The sequence below is a fragment of the Salmo salar genome, chromosome ssa29 (assembly GCF_905237065.1).
Source record: "Salmo salar chromosome ssa29, Ssal_v3.1, whole genome shotgun sequence".
Taxonomy (NCBI): Eukaryota; Metazoa; Chordata; class Actinopteri; order Salmoniformes; family Salmonidae; genus Salmo; species Salmo salar.
Window position 1 is genome coordinate 27,900,001 of NC_059470.1, and position 18,603 is coordinate 27,918,603.

General features: G+C 49.8%; 2 protein-coding genes across 5 annotated transcripts in view; one reads left to right on the forward strand and one right to left on the reverse strand.

Moving 5' to 3' along the window:
- Positions 1–1,272, forward strand: part of slc7a14b (solute carrier family 7 member 14b) — a 14,731-nt gene extending 13,459 nt beyond the window's left edge. For both annotated transcript variants that reach the window (XM_045711039.1, XM_045711040.1), the window contains one exon: positions 372–1,272. In XM_045711039.1, the coding sequence (XP_045566995.1) occupies positions 372–799 (428 nt within the window). In that variant the 3' untranslated portion in view covers positions 800–1,272. The remainder of the gene's footprint in view (positions 1–371) is intronic.
- A 5,146-nt stretch (positions 1,273–6,418) lies between these two features.
- LOC106590521 (bromodomain-containing protein 4) overlaps positions 6,419–18,603 on the reverse strand; it is an 80,374-nt gene continuing 68,189 nt past the window's right edge. For all 3 annotated transcript variants that reach the window (XM_045710846.1, XM_045710844.1, XM_045710845.1), the window contains 6 exons: positions 15,379–15,632; positions 15,091–15,250; positions 14,894–15,005; positions 11,027–11,147; positions 10,646–10,862; positions 6,419–7,186 (listed from right to left, as the gene is read on the reverse strand). In XM_045710846.1, the coding sequence (XP_045566802.1) occupies positions 7,035–7,186; positions 10,646–10,862; positions 11,027–11,147; positions 14,894–15,005; positions 15,091–15,250; positions 15,379–15,632 (1,016 nt within the window). In that variant the 3' untranslated portion in view covers positions 6,419–7,034. The remainder of the gene's footprint in view (positions 7,187–10,645; positions 10,863–11,026; positions 11,148–14,893; positions 15,006–15,090; positions 15,251–15,378; positions 15,633–18,603) is intronic.

Sequence of the window (18,603 nt, forward strand, 5' to 3'; positions counted from 1 at the left end):
TCCCTCTACCTTCCTCTCTCCCCTCTCTCCCTCTACCCTCCTCTCTCCCTCTACCCTCCCTCTACCCTCTTCTCTCCCCCCTCTCTCCCTCTACCCTCTTCTCTCCCTCTACCCTCCTCTCTCCCCTCTCCCTCTACCCTCCTCTACCTAACCTCCTACCCTCCTCCCTCCCTCCCTCTACCCTCCTCCCTCCCTCCCTCCACCCTCCCTCCACCCTCCTCTCTCCCTCTACCCTCCCTCCTCCCTCCCTCTACCCTTCTGTATCCCCTTTCCATCCATCTGCTCCTCTCTTTCCTTCCCCTATCCTCTTTCTAGGTGTACTGATCTACGGTTGCTATGGGATGTGATATTATTATGGTCTGTCTCTCTAGGTATACTGATCTATGGTTGCTATGGGATATGGAACAGCTCTTTGGAGATCAGCACCAGAGAGGAACAGGCTCACGCCAGCACCTACCAGCGATATGATGACCACCTTGACGACACCTTCTCCCCTGACAATGACCTTGACCCCCAGGACAACCAGGAAGAGGGGCGCTACCAGGGTTGGTCAGCGGAGAAGGGCTACCACTACCAGCAAAACCAGGATCAGAACCAGGATCAGGGGGGTGACCAGTACCAAAACCAGTATCAAGATGGCAACCAGTACCAGGATGGCAACCAGTACCAGGATGGCTCCCAGTACCAGAACCAGTCAGGTTATCAGTCCGGCCCTCAGGGCTCCTCTATGGGATCCAGGGGAAGAACCAATCAGGGCTACACAGATCCACAGGAACCCGAGGGCTCCTCTTGTGATTGACAGCTGCAGCGGAACACACCTACTTCCTGTTTCACTGGGCACTAGAGGATAGGAAGGGCAGAGGGCTCCTGAATCCCTCATCAAGCCCCACACCATAGGCACTTGAGTAGACCTGAGAGGACAAGGATAAGTGAGCTATATGGCAACCATTCCACCTGGTCTAACACTGCATTATAAACATACACACAACATGCTGTGTTTAAAATCAACCAATCTATCTATCTGACAGTCAATCAATTATACTGGAGCAAACATGCTCTTTTACTACCTATTAGTCTGACTCCTCTGGTGTGACATTGTACATGGATGAGTTGGTTGGAAAATATTTAAGATTATTTTGTTTTAAGAGTGTGATCATTCAAAAAAGAAAGTATTTATTGTTGAATCAGAGTGTGTAAATGTGTGCAGAAAGAGTGATCTGTGTTTTGCTGTTGTCTGATAAATTGTCAATAAAACAAATACATCTGAGAGAACACCTGTCTTTGTTCCCTCACTACACTAGAACACTAGAACACTAGAACACCAGTGGTGGAGGAGGTTATGGAATTCCAGTCAACAGGGAAAAAGTTGAGGTTGGTGCACCAGGCCAGCTTCCTGTCTGGCAGGATGTGAGGTCATGGTCCTCAGGATGAGGTCATGAAGACTGGCCAGCCATGTGGATGTGTCATGTCAATCACAAGTTTTCTGCAGCTCATAATCCTTTTTTACATTCTTTCTCACACGTGGGCGCTCTTGGCGTGGTTGCCTGTAACTACAGTGGTAGCAGTAGCGGCTGGGTTGATGGATGTGGCGGCACCCCCTGCCTGTCTGGAGTAGTAGTAGCTGTTCTCTTGCCACTGGGGGTTCCCCGAGGGGTCGTCACCGTGGCAACACAGAATCATAGTGCTCCCCAGGAGACAGGGCGGAGCTGACCCACCCAGCGTACAGTGAGATGCCGAATTACATCAGACCCTCCTCTGCATGAGCACCAATAGCAAACCAGATAGTTGACACCAATCCACAGAGCACTGGAAAGAGAAAGGGTGGAGAGAAAGAGAGTTGAGTCAGCTGTTGTCCCCCAGCTGCTCGGTCCCTGTCACAAGGCTTCTGACATGGACTTCCTGTCCCACACAGGAAGCACTTTTCAGGTTAGAGAGAGGGTGATAGATGGTCCCACAACATCCCATAGCCTGACACAGCATCATTAATTAATATAGGATAACATTAAGTTGTGTGGAATGTTTGTGTCTGAACGTGTGTCTCACTTACCCATGACGAAGATGAGCGAGCCCCCCAACATGGCACAGCGTAGTTTGATAGCGGGGATCTCATGTTCTAGACCTAGCCTGATGCAGGGCATGACACGCACACACACCAACGCACGACATGTCTGGATGTATGCTGGAGGGGGAGGGAAAAGGTAGCGAGAGAGAACCGAGCGATACCCACTGGCACGGTTTTCTAGAAGTCTATTGAATCTGCAGGTGGGCTACAGATGTGGTAAGAGGCAACTTCCTTCAACCACACGCACCTGGTAATGTGAGGATCTGGTCGAGTGCGACAGACTGGTAGAGCCCGGAGCCTGTGGCCTTGCGCGCACGGCTTATCTATGCGCACACGTGTAGTCGCAGGTGCGCACCCTTTCATAGGTGGTCGTGGTGGTGGTGATGATGATGCCTACCGAGCTGGCCACGCTCCCGCTCAGCTGCCTGCACACATGCTCTATAGAATGTACTGTCACAGGGAGGCGCAATCTAAAATACATTACTTTTTTTCAGGGGGAAAAACTGAACCGTCACAAAATATGGGAAAAAAAGATATATAGAAAAATATTCACTAATAAATTAACCAATTAAAATGTATCATTAATTCAATTCTTAATAAAAAATCTGGAGAAATGATAAATCTCAGGCTGTATAGTTCCACGGTAAAAGGTGTGCGTTAGGGCTGAACTTCAGAACTGCAATAATTTACATCGTTTGTATCCTTTTGGGTTGCTGCAGTTCAGTGTTGTGACAGTAGCTTTGTCCACTCAGAGGGCTGTAAGAAAACTGTAAATCAGTCACCAGAGATATGGGATAAAGGGCAGGAATTCAGTTGGTGAGAGATTCATATTGCACCATTCCTGTTAGTGGAGACCTTGAAGTGTCGAACTATGAAAATAAATAGTTCAAATCTAAAAAGGCTAAAAAGCAAGAATTTTGTTAAAATATCAGTTGATATGTCAGTAAAAAATAAGGTGGACTAAAAATAGGGTACATTTATTGTCCCCCACAATGAAATCGGGAAGGGGACTGTGGATCTGTCTGTCTAGCATTTACCAAATTACATTGATTGGCCAGATGGTGGCACTACAATAAGAGATTGAAAATGCAAATTATAAAAGGTCACGCCCCTTACCCAGTTAAAACTAAGGTCATGAAATTCGGTACATTCATCCGCCATTTAGAATTTTGTTAAAAACTCTTAAAAAGCTACTCTTCTGGTACTGAATGACTGATCTGCACGAAACTTGATATGTGGCATCTATGGACAAAGCAATATTTTACAGACTAATAAAATAAATAAAATGGCCGCTATTGACCAATTGTCACTTGTGCTCTTTCTCCGGCCTTTAGCTCACCAGGCTGCTCGTTTATGGCGCACACCTGTCACAAGCGTTACGGGCATTTGCACATAATGACACTCACCTGGACTCCATCACATCCTTGATTACCTGCCCTATATATGTCACTCCCTTTGGTTCCTTCCCCAGGTGTCATTCTTTCTGTTTCTTGTCTTTTGTGGTTCATGTTTTGTATTATGTTTCATTTATTTAAATCACTCACTCCATGAACTTGCCTCCCGACTCTCAGAGCATGTCGTTATACCAATAAACATTTATGCAGTTGTGGCCTGGCACATACATGCATATAAATCAGTCAAGGATGTTCACATTGTAATTGGTAAACATGTTACAAACACTGTCAAGACTCAACATGCAAAACAATTCATATTGACCACACGGTGGCGCTATAACGGGCACATGTTTATATCTCTTGATCTGTTTGACTCAGAATTATGACATTTGGCACAAATGCTCAGGGACATGAGTCTAGCTAACCCATGTGATATCTCAGACACTACTGGCCTGATTTTGATGGGTGAATGATACGTCTTGCAATAGAGATTCGCCATTTACAAAATTACACTGATTGGCCCAAGGAGGGAGCTGCAGCATTTGTGGGGGACGACATGTTTACTGCTGCCTTGTTTTTGATTAAATATGCCTATTATGGTGAAATTATAATTGTTGACAACACACTAGATTAGGCAACATAAATTGGTTAAACCACATTTCATGACCATGGGGTTGTCACGTCCTGACCAGTAAAAGGAGGTTATTTGTTATTGTTATTGTAGTTTGGTCACACACAGGAAGCGGCGCAGGTCCTAATCCAGGCACTTGTCATCTCCCGTCTGGATTACTGCAACTCGCTGTTGGCTGGGCTCCCTGCCTGTGCCATTAAACCCCTACAACTCATCCAGAACGCTGCAGCCCGTCTGGTGTTCAACCTTCCCAAGTTCTCTCACGTCACCCCGCTCCTCCGCTCTCTCCACTGGCTTCCAGTTGAAGCTCGCATCCGCTACAAGACCATGGTGCTTGCCTACGGAGCCGTGAGGGGAACGGCACCTCCGTACCTTCAGGATCTGATCAGTCCCTACACCCAAACGAGGGCACTGCGCTCATCCACCTCTGGCCTGCTGGCCTCCCTACCTCTGAGGAAGCACAGTTCCCGCTCAGCCCAGTCAAAACTGTTCGCTGCTCTGGCACCCCTATGGTGGAACAAGCTCCCTCACGACGCCAGGACAGCGGAGTCAATCACCACCTTCCGGAGACACCTGAAACCCCACCTCTTTAAGGAATACCTGGGATAGGATAAAGTAATCCTTCTAACCCCCCACCCCCCAAAAAAGATATAGATGTACTATTGTTAAGTGGTTGTTCCACTGGATATCATAAGGTGAATGCACCAATTTGTAAGTCGCTCTGGATAAGAGCGTCTGCTAAATGAATTAAATGTAAATGTCAGGGTGTTGCAGGGGGTGTTTGGTTTGTGTGTTTTGGGGTTTTTGGGTTATGTTCTATGTTAGTCTATTTCTATGTTTATTCTAGGTTGTCTATGTCTAGGTTGGAAGTGTTTGGGATTGGTCTCTAATTGGAGGCAGCTGTATCTCGTTGCCTCTGATTAGAGACTATATTTAAGTAGTTTTTTTTCTCATTGTGTTTGTGGGAGGTTATTTTCTGTTCAGTGTTTCGTGTACCTGACAGTACTGTTTGGTTATGTTCTGTTCAGTGTTTCGTGTACCTGACAGTACTGTTTGGTTATTTTCTGTTCAGTGTTTCGTGTACCTGACAGTACTGTTTGGTTATTTTCTGTTCAGTGTTTCGTGTACCTGACAGTACTGTTTGGTTATTTTCTGTTCAGTGTTTCGTGTACCTGACAGTACTGTTTGGTTATTTTCTGTTCAGTGTTTCGTGTACCTGACAGTACTGTTTGGTTATTTTCTGTTCAGTGTTTCGTGTACCTGACAGTACTGTTTGGCTGTTGTGTTTTTCTTGTTTTGTTTAGTGTTCTAAATGAAGTTAATTACGAGCACTCAACCCGCTGCGCCTTGGTCTACTCCCTTCGATGGCCGTTACAGGGGTCAATTAATCAATATTCATACTTTAAGATGCAATATGCAGAAATCGCTCCGCCATTTCCTGGTTGCTAAAATTCTAATAGTTCTTCTAAATTCAGTTTATGTGACAAAACGATCAATTATAGTGTAGAGAATCATTTTACCATATAAACCACTGTGAAATATATTTCCCATAAAAGTATTGTATTTTCAGCTGTTTGAAGCTGGGGTACAAAACAAAGTAAAAGAAGCAAAAACAAAACTATTAGAACGGGAAGCATAGAAATAGCGCATAATTGAATATGTTCAGACATAAAATTACCCTAATTTGCTAAACATCAGTCCTTATTTAACAACGCTTACCTACCTATAAAAAGCCATTGAGCAGACCAAAAGTTATTTTTGCAATATTGTTCTAATGAGTAAAAAATGCTATGCAAATTGCCATTCTAATATGGCATTGCTGGTATGACCTTTTGACTTCTCAACCGCCTGTTGTAAAAGTTATGAAACAACATCTATTAGTTGTTATTTGAGTTGTTAGTAATAGGAATTAAAGGTGAAATATTTTTCCAACATGTTTTTCAAGAAGAGACAGCTAAACTGTTAAAACTCATTTCAGCAGTGTTGAAATTCCCACTGGTTCCTGATTGGTTTGGCATAAACACGCATTGATTCAGCAATAATAAGTCTGTGCTGCTTTAGACGGTTTTTCATGTATGAACTTAGACATTGTGCTCCAGAGAAGCATCAGTGATAGGAATATAAATATGATACATTGGTTTTTATGTAGTTCGTATAGAATTTTTCTTGATCATTGTTTCCATGAGTTGAGAGAATATTGCAGCTGCAGTTTCTCTACTAGTAAACGTGACCCTCACCTCCATTTGGTGGCAGGAGTTATTAGTGAGATGGGTCATTTCGCTGACTACCAAATATCATAATACCAATACCTAGGCAGTAAAACAATGTTCATAAATTAATTGGATTTATTACTGAGTTTTAAGAGGCAGAATCAAATAAAACATTATGACATCTGACAAAATTTACATTTACATGGTTATGAGTCAAATAAGATCTATCTTTTTCTCAGAAGAGATCATATATAAAAACATAATCATTTATTTAGTTAAGACATTAAATTCCACAAAGTTATTTCAAAATGTTTGTGTATCAACTTTGTAAAATCAAAAAGTATTTTACAATTTACATGTGATACCACATTTTAAAATAATAACCAAATACACAAATACATGATACTGTATATTACAAATCCTTAATGAAATAGTTTGTTACACCCAATAGACGGCATTGTAAAATATGTACACAGACACAATAGAATAGAAAACGTGCCTCTCCTCTCTCACTGATTCGCTCTTCATCTCTTGAATGAATCTCTTTATCTCTCATCTTCGCTGTCCTTTTTTTTCTCCCCGCTCTCTCATCCCCTCTCTCTTCCCCATCTATCAATCACTCTTTTCCCTATCTTTTTCCACGCCCACTGCTCTCACTTTTTTTCTGTCTCCATCTTCTCTTCCTCCCACCCCCTCCCACCTCACCTCCTTCACTCATCTCTCCTCCTCCCTCTCTATCAGTGTCTGAGTGTGTTGATGTGGGCACAGATCTTGAGAGCTGGTCCCAGTTTGATGTTCATGCTGGTCATCAGGTGGTCCTCAGTGAGCAGCAGCAGGGCCTGGCCGTCTATCTCCTGAACACGGAACGCCTCCGCAACTTCGACACAACCTAAAGAAAACATACACACACAGGTTATAACCTCCACACAACCTTAAAACAACATACACACAGGTTATAACCTTCCCAAAACATTAAAACAACATCCACACAGGTTATAACCTCCACACAACCTAAAGATAACATACATCCAGGTTATAACCTCTCCATAACCGTAAAACAACATAGGCCCAGGTTATAACCTCCCCACAACATTCACACTGGTTATAACCTCCACACAACCTAAAGATAACGTACACCTCTCCATAATCTTATAACAACATATATCTAGGTTATAACCACCCCACAAGCTTAAAGCACCATACACCCAGGTTATAATCTCCCCAAAACCTAAAGACAACATACACCAAGGTTATAACATCCACACTACCTAAAGATAGCATACACCCTGGTTATAACCTCTCCATAACCTTAAGAAAGCATACACACAGGTTATAACCTTCGCACAATCTTAAAACAACATACGCCCAGGTTATAACCTCCCCACAACCAAAAGATAACACACCCAGTTTATAACCTCTCCATAACCTTAAAACCACATACACACAGGTTATAACCTCTCCACAACCTTATAACAACATACACCCTGGTTATAACCTTCCCACAACCTAAAGAAAACATACACCCAGGTTATAACCTCCCCACAACCTTATAACAACATACATCCAGGTTATAACATCCCCACAACCTTAAAACAACACACATGTTATAACCTCCCCAAAACCTAAAGACAACACACACAGGTTATAACCTCCCCAAAACCTAAAGACAACACACACAGGTTATAACCTCCTCAAAACTAAAAAGACAACACACCCAAGTTATAACCTCCCCAAAACCTAAAGACAACACACACAGGTTATAACATTCCCACAACCTTAAAACACCTAACACCCAGGTTATAACCTCCCCAAAACCTAAAGACAACACACACAGGTTATAACATCCCCAAAACCTAAAGACAACACACCCAGGTTATAACCTCCCCAAAACCTAAAGACAACACACACAAGTTATAACATCCCCACAACCTTAAAACACCATACACCCAGGTTATAACCTCCCCAAAACCTAAAGACAACACACACAGGTTATAACCTCCCCAAAACCTAAAGACAACACACACAGGTTATAACCTCCCCAAAACCTAAAGACAACACACACAGGTTATAACCTCCCCAAAACTAAAAAGACAACACACCCAAGTTATAACCTCCCTAAAACCTAAAGACAACACACACAGGTTATAACCTCCCCAAAACCTAAAGACAACACACACAGGTTATAACCTCCCCAAAACCTAAAGACAACACACACAGGTTATAACCTCCCCAAAACTAAAAAGACAACACACCCAAGTTATAACCTCCCTAAAACCTAAAGACAACACACACAGGTTATAACATCCCCACAACCTTAAAACACCTAACACCCAGGTTATAACCTCCCCAAAACCTAAAGACAACATATAACCGGCCAACAACCTACAGCAGGGAGATGGGTGAATGTGTGTCCTTGTGTGTGTGCGTTACCTGGCAGTGTGTGTGTGTGTTACCTGGCAGTGTGTGTATGTGTTACCTGGCAGTGTGTGTATGTGTTACGTGGCAGTGTGTGTGTGTGTTACCTGGCAGTGTGTGTATGTGTTATGTGGCAGTGTGTGTGTGTGTTACCTGGCAATGTGTGTATGTGTTACGTGGCAGTGTGTGTGTGTGTTACCTGGCAGTGTGTGTGTGTTACCTGGCAGTGTGTGTGTGTGTTACCTGGCAGTGTGTGTGTATGTGTTACGTGGCAGTGTGTGTGTGTTACCTGGCAGTGTGTGTGTGTGTTACGTGGCAGTGTGTGTATGTGTTACCTGGCAATGTGTGTATGTGTTACGTGGCAGTGTGTGTATGTGTTACCTGGAAGTGTGTGTATGTGTTACATGGCAGTGTGTGTGTGTGTTACCTGGCAGTGTGTGTGTGTGTGTTACCTGGCAGTGTGTGTATGTGTTACGTGGCAGTGTGTGTGTGTGTTACCTGGCAGTGTGTATATGTGTTACGTGGCAGTGTGTGTGTGTGTGTGTGTTACCTGGCAGTGTGTGTATGTGTTACGTGGCAGTGTGTGTATGTGTTACGTGGCAGTGTGTGTGTGTTACCTGGCAGTGTGTGTATGTGTTACCTGGCAGTGTGTGTGTGTGTTACCTGGCAGTGTGTGTGTGTGTTACCTGGCAGTGTGTGTATGTGTTACGTGGCAGTGTGTGTGTGTGTTACCTGGCAGTGTGTGTGTGTGTTACCTGGCAGTGTGTGTGTGTGTTACCTGGCAGTGTGTGTGTATGTGTTACGTGGCAGTGTGTGTGTGTTACCTGGCAGTGTGTGTGTGTGTTACGTGGCAGTGTGTGTATGTGTTACCTGGCAATGTGTGTATGTGTTACGTGGCAGTGTGTGTATGTGTTACCTGGAAGTGTGTGTATGTGTTACATGGCAGTGTGTGTGTGTGTTACCTGGCAGTGTGTGTATGTGTTACGTGGCAGTGTGTGTGTGTGTTACCTGGCAGTGTGTATATGTGTTACGTGGCAGTGTGTGTGTGTGTGTGTTACCTGGCAGTGTGTGTATGTGTTACGTGGCAGTGTGTGTATGTGTTACGTGGCAGTGTGTGTGTGTTACCTGGCAGTGTGTGTGTGTGTTACCTGGCAGTGTGTGTGTATGTGTTACGTGGCAGTGTGTGTGTGTTACCTGGCAGTGTGTGTGTGTGTGTTACGTGGCAGTGTGTGTATGTGTTACCTGGCAATGTGTGTATGTGTTACGTGGCAGTGTGTGTATGTGTTACCTGGAAGTGTGTGTATGTGTTACATGGCAGTGTGTGTGTGTGTTACCTGGCAGTGTGTGTGTGTGTGTGTGTGTGTTACCTGGCAGTGTGTGTATGTGTTACGTGGCAGTGTGTGTATGTGTTACGTGGCAGTGTGTGTGTGTTACCTGGCAGTGTGTGTATGTGTTACGTGGCAGTGTGTGTGTGTGTTACCTGGCAGTGTGTGTGTGTGTTACCTGGCAGTGTGTGTGTATGTGTTACGTGGCAGTGTGTGTGTGTTACCTGGCAGTGTGTGTGTGTGTGTGTTACGTGGCAGTGTGTGTATGTGTTACCTGGCAATGTGTGTATGTGTTACGTGGCAGTGTGTGTATGTGTTACCTGGAAGTGTGTGTATGTGTTACATGGCAGTGTGTGTGTGTGTTACCTGGCAGTGTGTGTATGTGTTACGTGGCAGTGTGTGTGTTACCTGGCAGTGTGTATATGTGTTACGTGGCGTGTGTGTGTGTGTGTTACCTGGCAGTGTGTGTATGTGTTACGTGGCAGTGTGTGTATGTGTTACCTGGCAGTGTGTATATGTGTTACGTGGCAGTGTGTGTGTTACCTGGCAGTGTGTATATGTGTTACGTGGCAGTGTGTGTGTGCTACCTGGCAGTGTGTGTGTCTTACCTGGCAGTGTGTGTATGAAGTCCCAGACTTGCTCTACGCTCCACTGTGCAGGTAGGGGGTCACTAGAGGTCACAGTGGGGTTACTAGGGGTCATCGCTGGCTCTGAGGCCCTCCTAGCCCTCCGTGCCGCTCGGCGCTCTAGCCTGGTCGTCGTGGGAACAGCATGCCCCTCCTCCTCTTCGTTGTCACGGCTATGGGCGCTCCATATTTCACGGGGCTAAAATAGATTATGTTACAATAGATGGAACATGTACGAACAGCTGGGCTTCAATTATAAAGGCTTCTATATGCTTATAACATGCTATAAGGCATTGAACCTGCAGGCTATACCATAAAGTGTATCACTGTGGAGTGACCTATTTGTTAAAAGTTGTAACTGACCAGTCGCAGTAGGAGAGGCTTCCCAGGCACAGACTCCACCTTGTTTATCTCAGAGCGCCGCCCCTCTGGCTGGCTGCCAGCACTCAGGGCACGCAGTCGCTTGGACAGCCCTACATTATACCTGGAGGGAGAGAGAGGGAGAAATATGATGATGATGATGATGATGTGTCCTTTCTCTGAGCTCTCTGGGGCTGAGATTTCCTCCCATGTGACGTCCTGTCTGACCACAGCCTGTGTGAGGGTGTTTTCGTGTTTTTGTGTGTTTATGGATGTCTGTGCAGTACAACTGTAGTAAATAGATATGTGGTTAAATAACAACATCACATAGAACTTGCTGTCTAGAAGGGGTTCCCAAACCCTTTTGGCCCGCGACCCCAGTTTCATATATAACAAAATGTGTGACCCCACCATGTAAAAATATGTATGTAATCAACAGCCAATGTTAACTTTTTTAATTGGGGCTTTGACAGGCTATTACAAATCAGTCTGACAGTACTTTTGAAAGTATTTTAATCTGAAGGAAGTATTGTGGTTTGAAGTGAAATCAGAATCAGAAAGGTATTGAGAAGTTCAGAAGATCATCAGGCAATAATTTGGTATGAAGTTCTGTGTAGAAAAGAACATGATCATTGATGATGTTCTCCCCCCAGTCTGATGCAGTGCCTGGTCTTGTCCACTCTGTTCTAATGAGTCCTGTGCGGCTTGTGGGAATTGTAGACAGAAACAGGAGACACATACGTGTTCCCGAGAGTCTTATCTTCCAGTGATGGGGTCATAACATTTTGTAGCTTAAACAGTCACATTTGTATGAATGAAAACAGAAATCTGTCACGACTTCCTCCGAAGTCGGCTCCTCTCCTTGTTCGGGCGGCGTCCGGCGGTCGACGTCACCGGCTTTCTAGCCATCGCCGCTCCATTTTTCATGTATCAATTTGTTTTGTCTCGCATTTCCACATCAGGGGTGAAGATGGAGAGTGACCGCATAGCAGCTGTGCGTAATTGGCCGACTCCCACCGCGGTAAAGGAGGTGCAGCGATTTTTAGGGTTTGCCAATTACTACCGGAGATTTATCCGGGGTTTTGGCCAGGTGGCTGCTCTCATTACCTCACTGCTGAAGGGGGGTCCTGTACGTCTGCAGTGTTCGGTTGAGGCGGACAGGGCTTTTGGGCACCTGAGAGCTCTGTTTACCTCGGCTCCTGTGCTGTCCCATCCGGATCCCTCTTTGGCGTTCATAGTGGAGGTGGACGCGTCAGAGGCTGGGATTGGAGCCGTGCTCTCTCAGCGCTCGGGCACGCCACCGAAGCTCCGCCCCTGTGCTTTCTTCTCGAAGAAGCTCAGCCCGGCGGAGCGGAAATATGATGTGGGGGACCGGGAGCTGTTGGCTGTCGTCAAGGCTTTGAAGGCATGGAGACATTGGCTTGAGGGGGCTAAACACCCTTTCCTCATCTGGACTGACCACCGCAACCTGGAGTACATCCGGGCAGCTAGGAGACTGAATCCTCGTCAGGCAAGGTGGGCCATGTTTTCACCTGTTTTGTTTTCACCCGTTTTGTTTTCACCCTTTCTTACAGACCAGGTTCCCAGAATGTGAAGGCAGATGCACTGTCCCGGCTGTATTACACAGAGGAGCGGCCCATGGATCAGACTCTCATTCTCCCGGCCTCCTGCCTGGTAGCGCTGGTCGTGTGGGAGCTGGACCCGGACATTGAGCAGGCATTGCGTACAGAGCCCGCTCCACCTCAGTGTCCCGTCGGGCGTCAGTACGTTCCGTCTGCTGTCCGTGACCAGTTGATCTATTGGGCCCACACATCACCCTCCTCTGGTCATCCGGGGATCGGTCGGACGGTGCGCTGTCTGTCTGGGAAGTACTGGTGGCCCACCTAGGCTCGGGACGTGGGGGTTTATGTTTCCTCCTGCTCGGTGTGCGCCCAGTGTAAGGCTCCTAGGCACCTGCCCAAAGGCAAGCTACATCCCTTACCTGTTCCACAACGGCCTTGGTCACACCTGTCAGTGGATTTTCTAACGGATCTTCCTCCCTCACAGGGTAACACCACGATCCTGGTCGTTGTGGATCGTTTCTCTAAGTCCTGTCGTCTCCTCCCTTTGACCGGTCTCCCTACGGCCCTACAGACTGCGGAGGCCTTGTTTACACACGTCTTCCGGCACTACGGGGTGCCTGAGGACATAGTGTCTGATCGGGGTCTCCAGTTCACTTCGAGGGTCTGGAGGGAGTTCATGGAACGTCTGGGGGTCTCGATCAGGTTTCCACCCCGAGAGTGATGGGCAGGTGGAGAGAGTGAACCAGGATGTGGGCAGGTTTCTGTGGTCCTATCGCCAGGACCGGCCGGGGGAGTGGGCGGCGTTCGTGCCCTGGGCAGAAATGGCGCAGAACTCGCTCCGCCACTCCTCCACTAACCTCACCCCCTTTCAGTGAGTATTGGGGTACCAGCCAGTTCTGGCACCGTGGCATCAGAGTCAGACCGAGGCTCCTGCGGTGGACAATTGGTTCAGACGCGCGGAGTAGACCTGGGAAGCCGCTCATGGTCACCTCCAGCATGGCCTCCTCCTGCGCCAAAAGACCAGCGTGGACCGTCACCGCAGTGAGGCCCTGGTGTTCGCACCGGGGGACAGGGTCTGGCTCTCGACCCGAAACCTGCCCCTCCGCCTGCCCTGCCCGAAGCTGGGTCCGCGGTTTGTGGGGCCATTGAAAGTCCTGAGGAGAGTGAACGAGGTATGTTACAGGTTACAGCTTCCCCCCGATTACCATATTAACCCCTCGTTCCATGTGTCTCTCCTCAGGCCGGTGGTGGCTGGTCCGCTCCAGGAGTCTGCGGTACAGGAGGTTCCTCCGCCTCCTCTAGACATCGAGGGGGCCCCGGCGTACTCCGTCCGTTCCATCCTGGATTCAAGGCGTCGGGCGGGGGGCCTTCAGTACCTCGTAGAGTGGGAGGGGTACGGTCTGGAGGAAAGGTGCTGGGTTCCGGTAGCTGATATATTGGACCCTGAACTGCTGCGTGAGTTCCACTGTCGCTGAGGCCGGTGTCGACGCACCGCTGGAGCCGCGCGTCGGGGGGGTACTGTCACGACTTCCGCCGAAGTCGGCTCCTCTCCTTGTTCGGGCGGCGTTCGATGTCACCGGCTTTCTAGCCATCGCCACTCCATTTTTCATGTATCCATTTGTTTTGTCTTGTTCCCTGCACACCTGGTTTTCATTCCCCAATCAACCTACATGTATTTATTCCTCTGTTCCCCATCATGTCTTTGTGTAAGATTGTTTGTGTTATGTGTATTTTGTCTATTGGATATTTTGTTACGCGCCAGACATTTGTTTATATTCCGTGTTTTGGGCACGTTGTTTGTGCTTTTGCTATTTTACCGGAATAAAGTGTGCGCCTGTTCACTTCACTCTGCTCTCCTGCACATGACTTCGCCTTCAGTACACATCCAGTGACAAAATTGCTCTGTTTATTACAGCTGTATCTAGCGGCTACCGGAGGTTACTGACGTTACCCCGGTTTCATTTCAGAGTTTCTCTCGCCAACCCATTTTCAAATCAGGCAACCCCATATTTGTATTTATTATGGATCCCCATTAGTTCCTGCCAAGGCAGCATCTACTCTTCCTGGGGTCCGGCAAAATTAAGGCAGTTATACTATTTTAAAAACATTACAATACATTAATGACAGAACTCACAACACACTAAGTGTGTGCCCTCCACTACCACACATCTATAACACAAAATCCATGTGTATGTGTGTGTATAGTTTGGTCGCGACCCCTAGTTTGAGAAACGCTGGTCTAGACCAAGAGAATAACTATTCTGTCACTGTCTTGTTACTGTGTTCAGCCAATGGTAGTGTGGCTTACCTGCGGGCACAGGAAGTGGAGCAGTATCGCTTGGAGCGGTGGAAGGAGTGGGCGTGGCCTCTCTTCCCACAAGACTCGCAATGTAACACTCCCCTCTGTCTCTCTCTGGGACCTGGTGTGGTTTGGATTCAGAGAGATAATTGAATTGAATAATGAATTGAATATTGATTCAGAACCAGGAGATTAAGGTGGTTTACCTGTGAGCGGGTCACTTGTAGCCACGCGCTCTTGTTCTGATTCGCTGGAATGTTCCAGTGGCTCTGGTGTGTCTGTCAACGGTAATAACTCTGCCCCCTCTATGTTCCCATTCTGGGAGATAGCCTCCTGCCCTCCCAACAACAGAGACGAGCGGTTCACCTGCACAGGTACACACACACATGCACGCGCATACAAAGGTTATACTGTATATACTGTCAATGTATCAGTCTGTGACACCAACTAGACACCAGCTATATCCCCTGTAGGAATTGTGTGTGTGTGTTTACCGGGAATGCCTGCAGCCCCTCCTGTATGATGAAGCCCTCCACCAGGTGAGTTAAGACATGCCTCCCGCCCTCTGGCCAGACCCTCTGTGACCAAGGCTTGCGCTCCGATAGGCTGAAGGTCTCAGGGCGGCTCTGTGATAGGCTGAGGGTCTCTGGGTGGGAAGGGCTAACAGGCAGGAGAGGAGGGGGGAGGTCAGATGAAAGGGTGAGGAAGGGTGAGGCAGGGGGAGACTGAGAGGAGAGACTGGACAAGACTGGAGGGAGGAAAAGAGAAGAGGAAGACGGAGAGGAGGGGGGAGAGAGGAGGAGCAGGACAGAGGAGGAAGATGGGGTGGAGGGGGGAGAGAGGAGGAGCAGGACAGAGGAGGAAGACGGGGTGGAGGGGGGGAGAGAGGAGGAGCAGGACAGAGGAGGAAGATGGGGTGGAGGGGGGAGAGAGGAGGAGCAGGACAGAGGAGGAAGATGGGGTGGAGGGGGGAGAGAGGAGGAGCAGGACAGAGGAGGAAGACGGGGTGGAGGGGGGGAGAGAGGAGGAGAAGGACAGAGGAGGAAGATGGGGTGGAGGGGGGAGAGAGGAGGAGCAGGACAGAGGAGGAAGACGGGGTGGAGGGGGGAGAGAGGAGGAGCAGGACAGAGGAGGAAGACGGGGTGGAGGGGGGAGAGAGGAGGAGCAGGACAGAGGAGGAAGACGGGGTGGAGGGGGGGAGAGAGGAGGAGCAGGACAGAGGAGGAAGACGGGGTGGAGGGGGGAGAGAGGAGAGTGGAGGAGCAGGACAGAGGAGGAAGACGGGGTGGAGGGGGGAGAGAGGAGGAGCAGGACAGAGGAGGAAGACGGGGTGAGGGGGGGAGAGAGGAGAGTGGAGGAGCACAACAGAGGAGGAAGACGGGGTGGAGGGGGGAGAGAGGAGGAGCAGGACTGAGGAGGAAGACGGGGTGGAGGGGGGAGAGAGGAGAAGCAGGACAGAGGAGGAAGACGGGGTGGAGGGGGGAGAGAGGAGGAGCAGGACAGAGGAGGAAGACGGGGTGGAGGGGAGAGAGAGGAGAGTGGAGGAGCAGGACAGAGGAGGAAGATGAGAGGAGGGGGAAGAGAGGAGGAGCAGGACAGAGGAGGAAGATGGGGTGGAGGGGGGAGAGAGGAGGAGCAGGACAGAGGAGGAAGACGGGGTGGGGGGGGAGAGAGGAGGAGCAGGACAGAGGAGGAAGACGGGGTGGAGGGGGGAGAGAGGAGAGTGGAGGAGCAGGACAGAGGAGGAAGACGGGGTGGAGGGGGGGAGAGAGGAGGAGCAGGACAGAGGAGGAAGATGGGGTGGAGGGGGGGAGAGAGGAGGAGCAGGACAGAGGAGGAAGACGGGGTGAGGGGGGAGAGAGGAGAGTGGAGGAGCACGACAGAGGAGGAAGACGGGGTGGAGGGGGAGAGAGGAGGAGCAGGACAGAGGAGGAAGACGGGGTGAGGGGGAGAGAGGAGAGAGGAGGAGCACGACAGAGGAGGAAGACGGGGTGGAGGGGGGAGAGAGGAGGAGCAGGACAGAGGAGGAAGACGGGGAGGAGGGGGGGAGAGAGGAGGAGCAGGACAGAGGAGGAAGACGGGGAGGAGGGGGAGAGAGGAGGAGCAGGACAGAGGAGGAAGACGGGGAGGAGGGGGGAGAGAGGAGGAGCAGGACAGAGGAGGAAGACGGGGAGGAGGGGGGAGAGAGGAGGAGCAGGACAGAGGAGGAAGACGGGGAGGAGGGGGGAGAGAGGAGGAGCAGGACAGAGGAGGAAGACGGGGAGGAGGGGGAGAGAGGAGGAACAGGACAGAGGAGGAAGACGGGGTGGAGGGGAGAGAGAGGAGAGTGGAGGAGCAGGACAGAGGAGGAAGATGAGAGGAGGGGGAAGAGAGGAGGAGCAGGACAGAGGAGGAAAACGGGGAAGGGGGGAGAGAGGACAGAGTGGAGGAGCAGGACAGAGGAGGAAGACGGGGAGGAGGGGGGAGAGAGGAGGAGCAGGACAGAGGAGGAAGACGGGGTGGGGGGGAGAGAGGAGGAGCAGGACAGAGGAGGAAGACGGGGTGGGGGCAGGGAGAGGAGGAGCAGGACAGAGGAGGAAGATGAGAGGAGGGGGGAAGAGAGGAGGAGCAGGACAGAGGAGGAAAACGGGGAAGGGGAGAGAGGAGGAGCAGGACAAGAGGAGGAAGACGGGGTGGAGGGGAGAGAGGAGGAGCAGGACAGAGGAGGAAGACGGGGTGGAGGGAGAGAGAGGAGAGTGGAGGAGCAGGACAGAGGAGGAAGATGAGAGGAGGGGGAAGAGAGGAGGAGCAGGACAGAGGAGGAAGATGGGGTGGAGGGGGAGAGAGGAGGAGCAGGACAGAGGAGGAAGACGGGGTGGGGGGGGGGGAGAGAGGAGGAGCAGGACAGAGGAGGAAGACGGGGTGGAGGGGGGAGAGAGGAGGAGCAGGACAGAGGAGGAAGACGGGGTGGAGGGGGGAGAGAGGAGGAGCAGGACAGAGGAGGAAGATGGGGTGGAGGGGGAGAGAGGAGGAGCAGGACAGAGGAGGAAGACGGGGTGGGGGGGAGAGAGGAGAGTGGAGGAGCACGACAGAAGAGGAAGACGGGGTGGAGGGGGGAGAGAGGAGGAGCAGGCCAGAGGAGGAAGACGGGGTGAGGGGGGAGAGAGGAGAGTGGAGGAGCACGACAGAGGAGGAAGACGGGGTGGAGGGGGGGAGAGAGGAGGAGCAGGACAGAGGAGGAAGACGGGGAGGAGGGGGGAGAGAGGAGGAGCAGGACAGAGGAGGAAGACGGGGTGGAGGGGGAGAGAGGAGGAGCAGGACAGAGGAGGAAGATGGGGTGGAGGGGGGAGAGAGGAGGAGCAGGACAGAGGAGGAAGATGGGGTGGAGGGGGGAGAGAGGAGGAGCAGGACAGAGGAGGAAGACGGGGTGGAGGGGGGAGAGAGGAGGAGAAGGACAGAGGAGGAAGATGGGGTGGAGGGGGGGAGAGAGGAGGAGCAGGACAGAGGAGGAAGACGGGGTGGAGGGGGGAGAGAGGAGGAGCAGGACAGAGGAGGAAGACGGGGTGGAGGGGGAGAGAGGAGGAGCAGGACAGAGGAGGAAGATGGGGTGGAGGGGGGGGAGAGAGGAGGAGCAGGACAGAGGAGGAAGACGGGGTGGAGGGGGGAGAGAGGAGAGTGGAGGAGCAGGACAGAGGAGGAAGACGGGGTGGAGGGGGAGAGAGGAGGAGCAGGACAGAGGA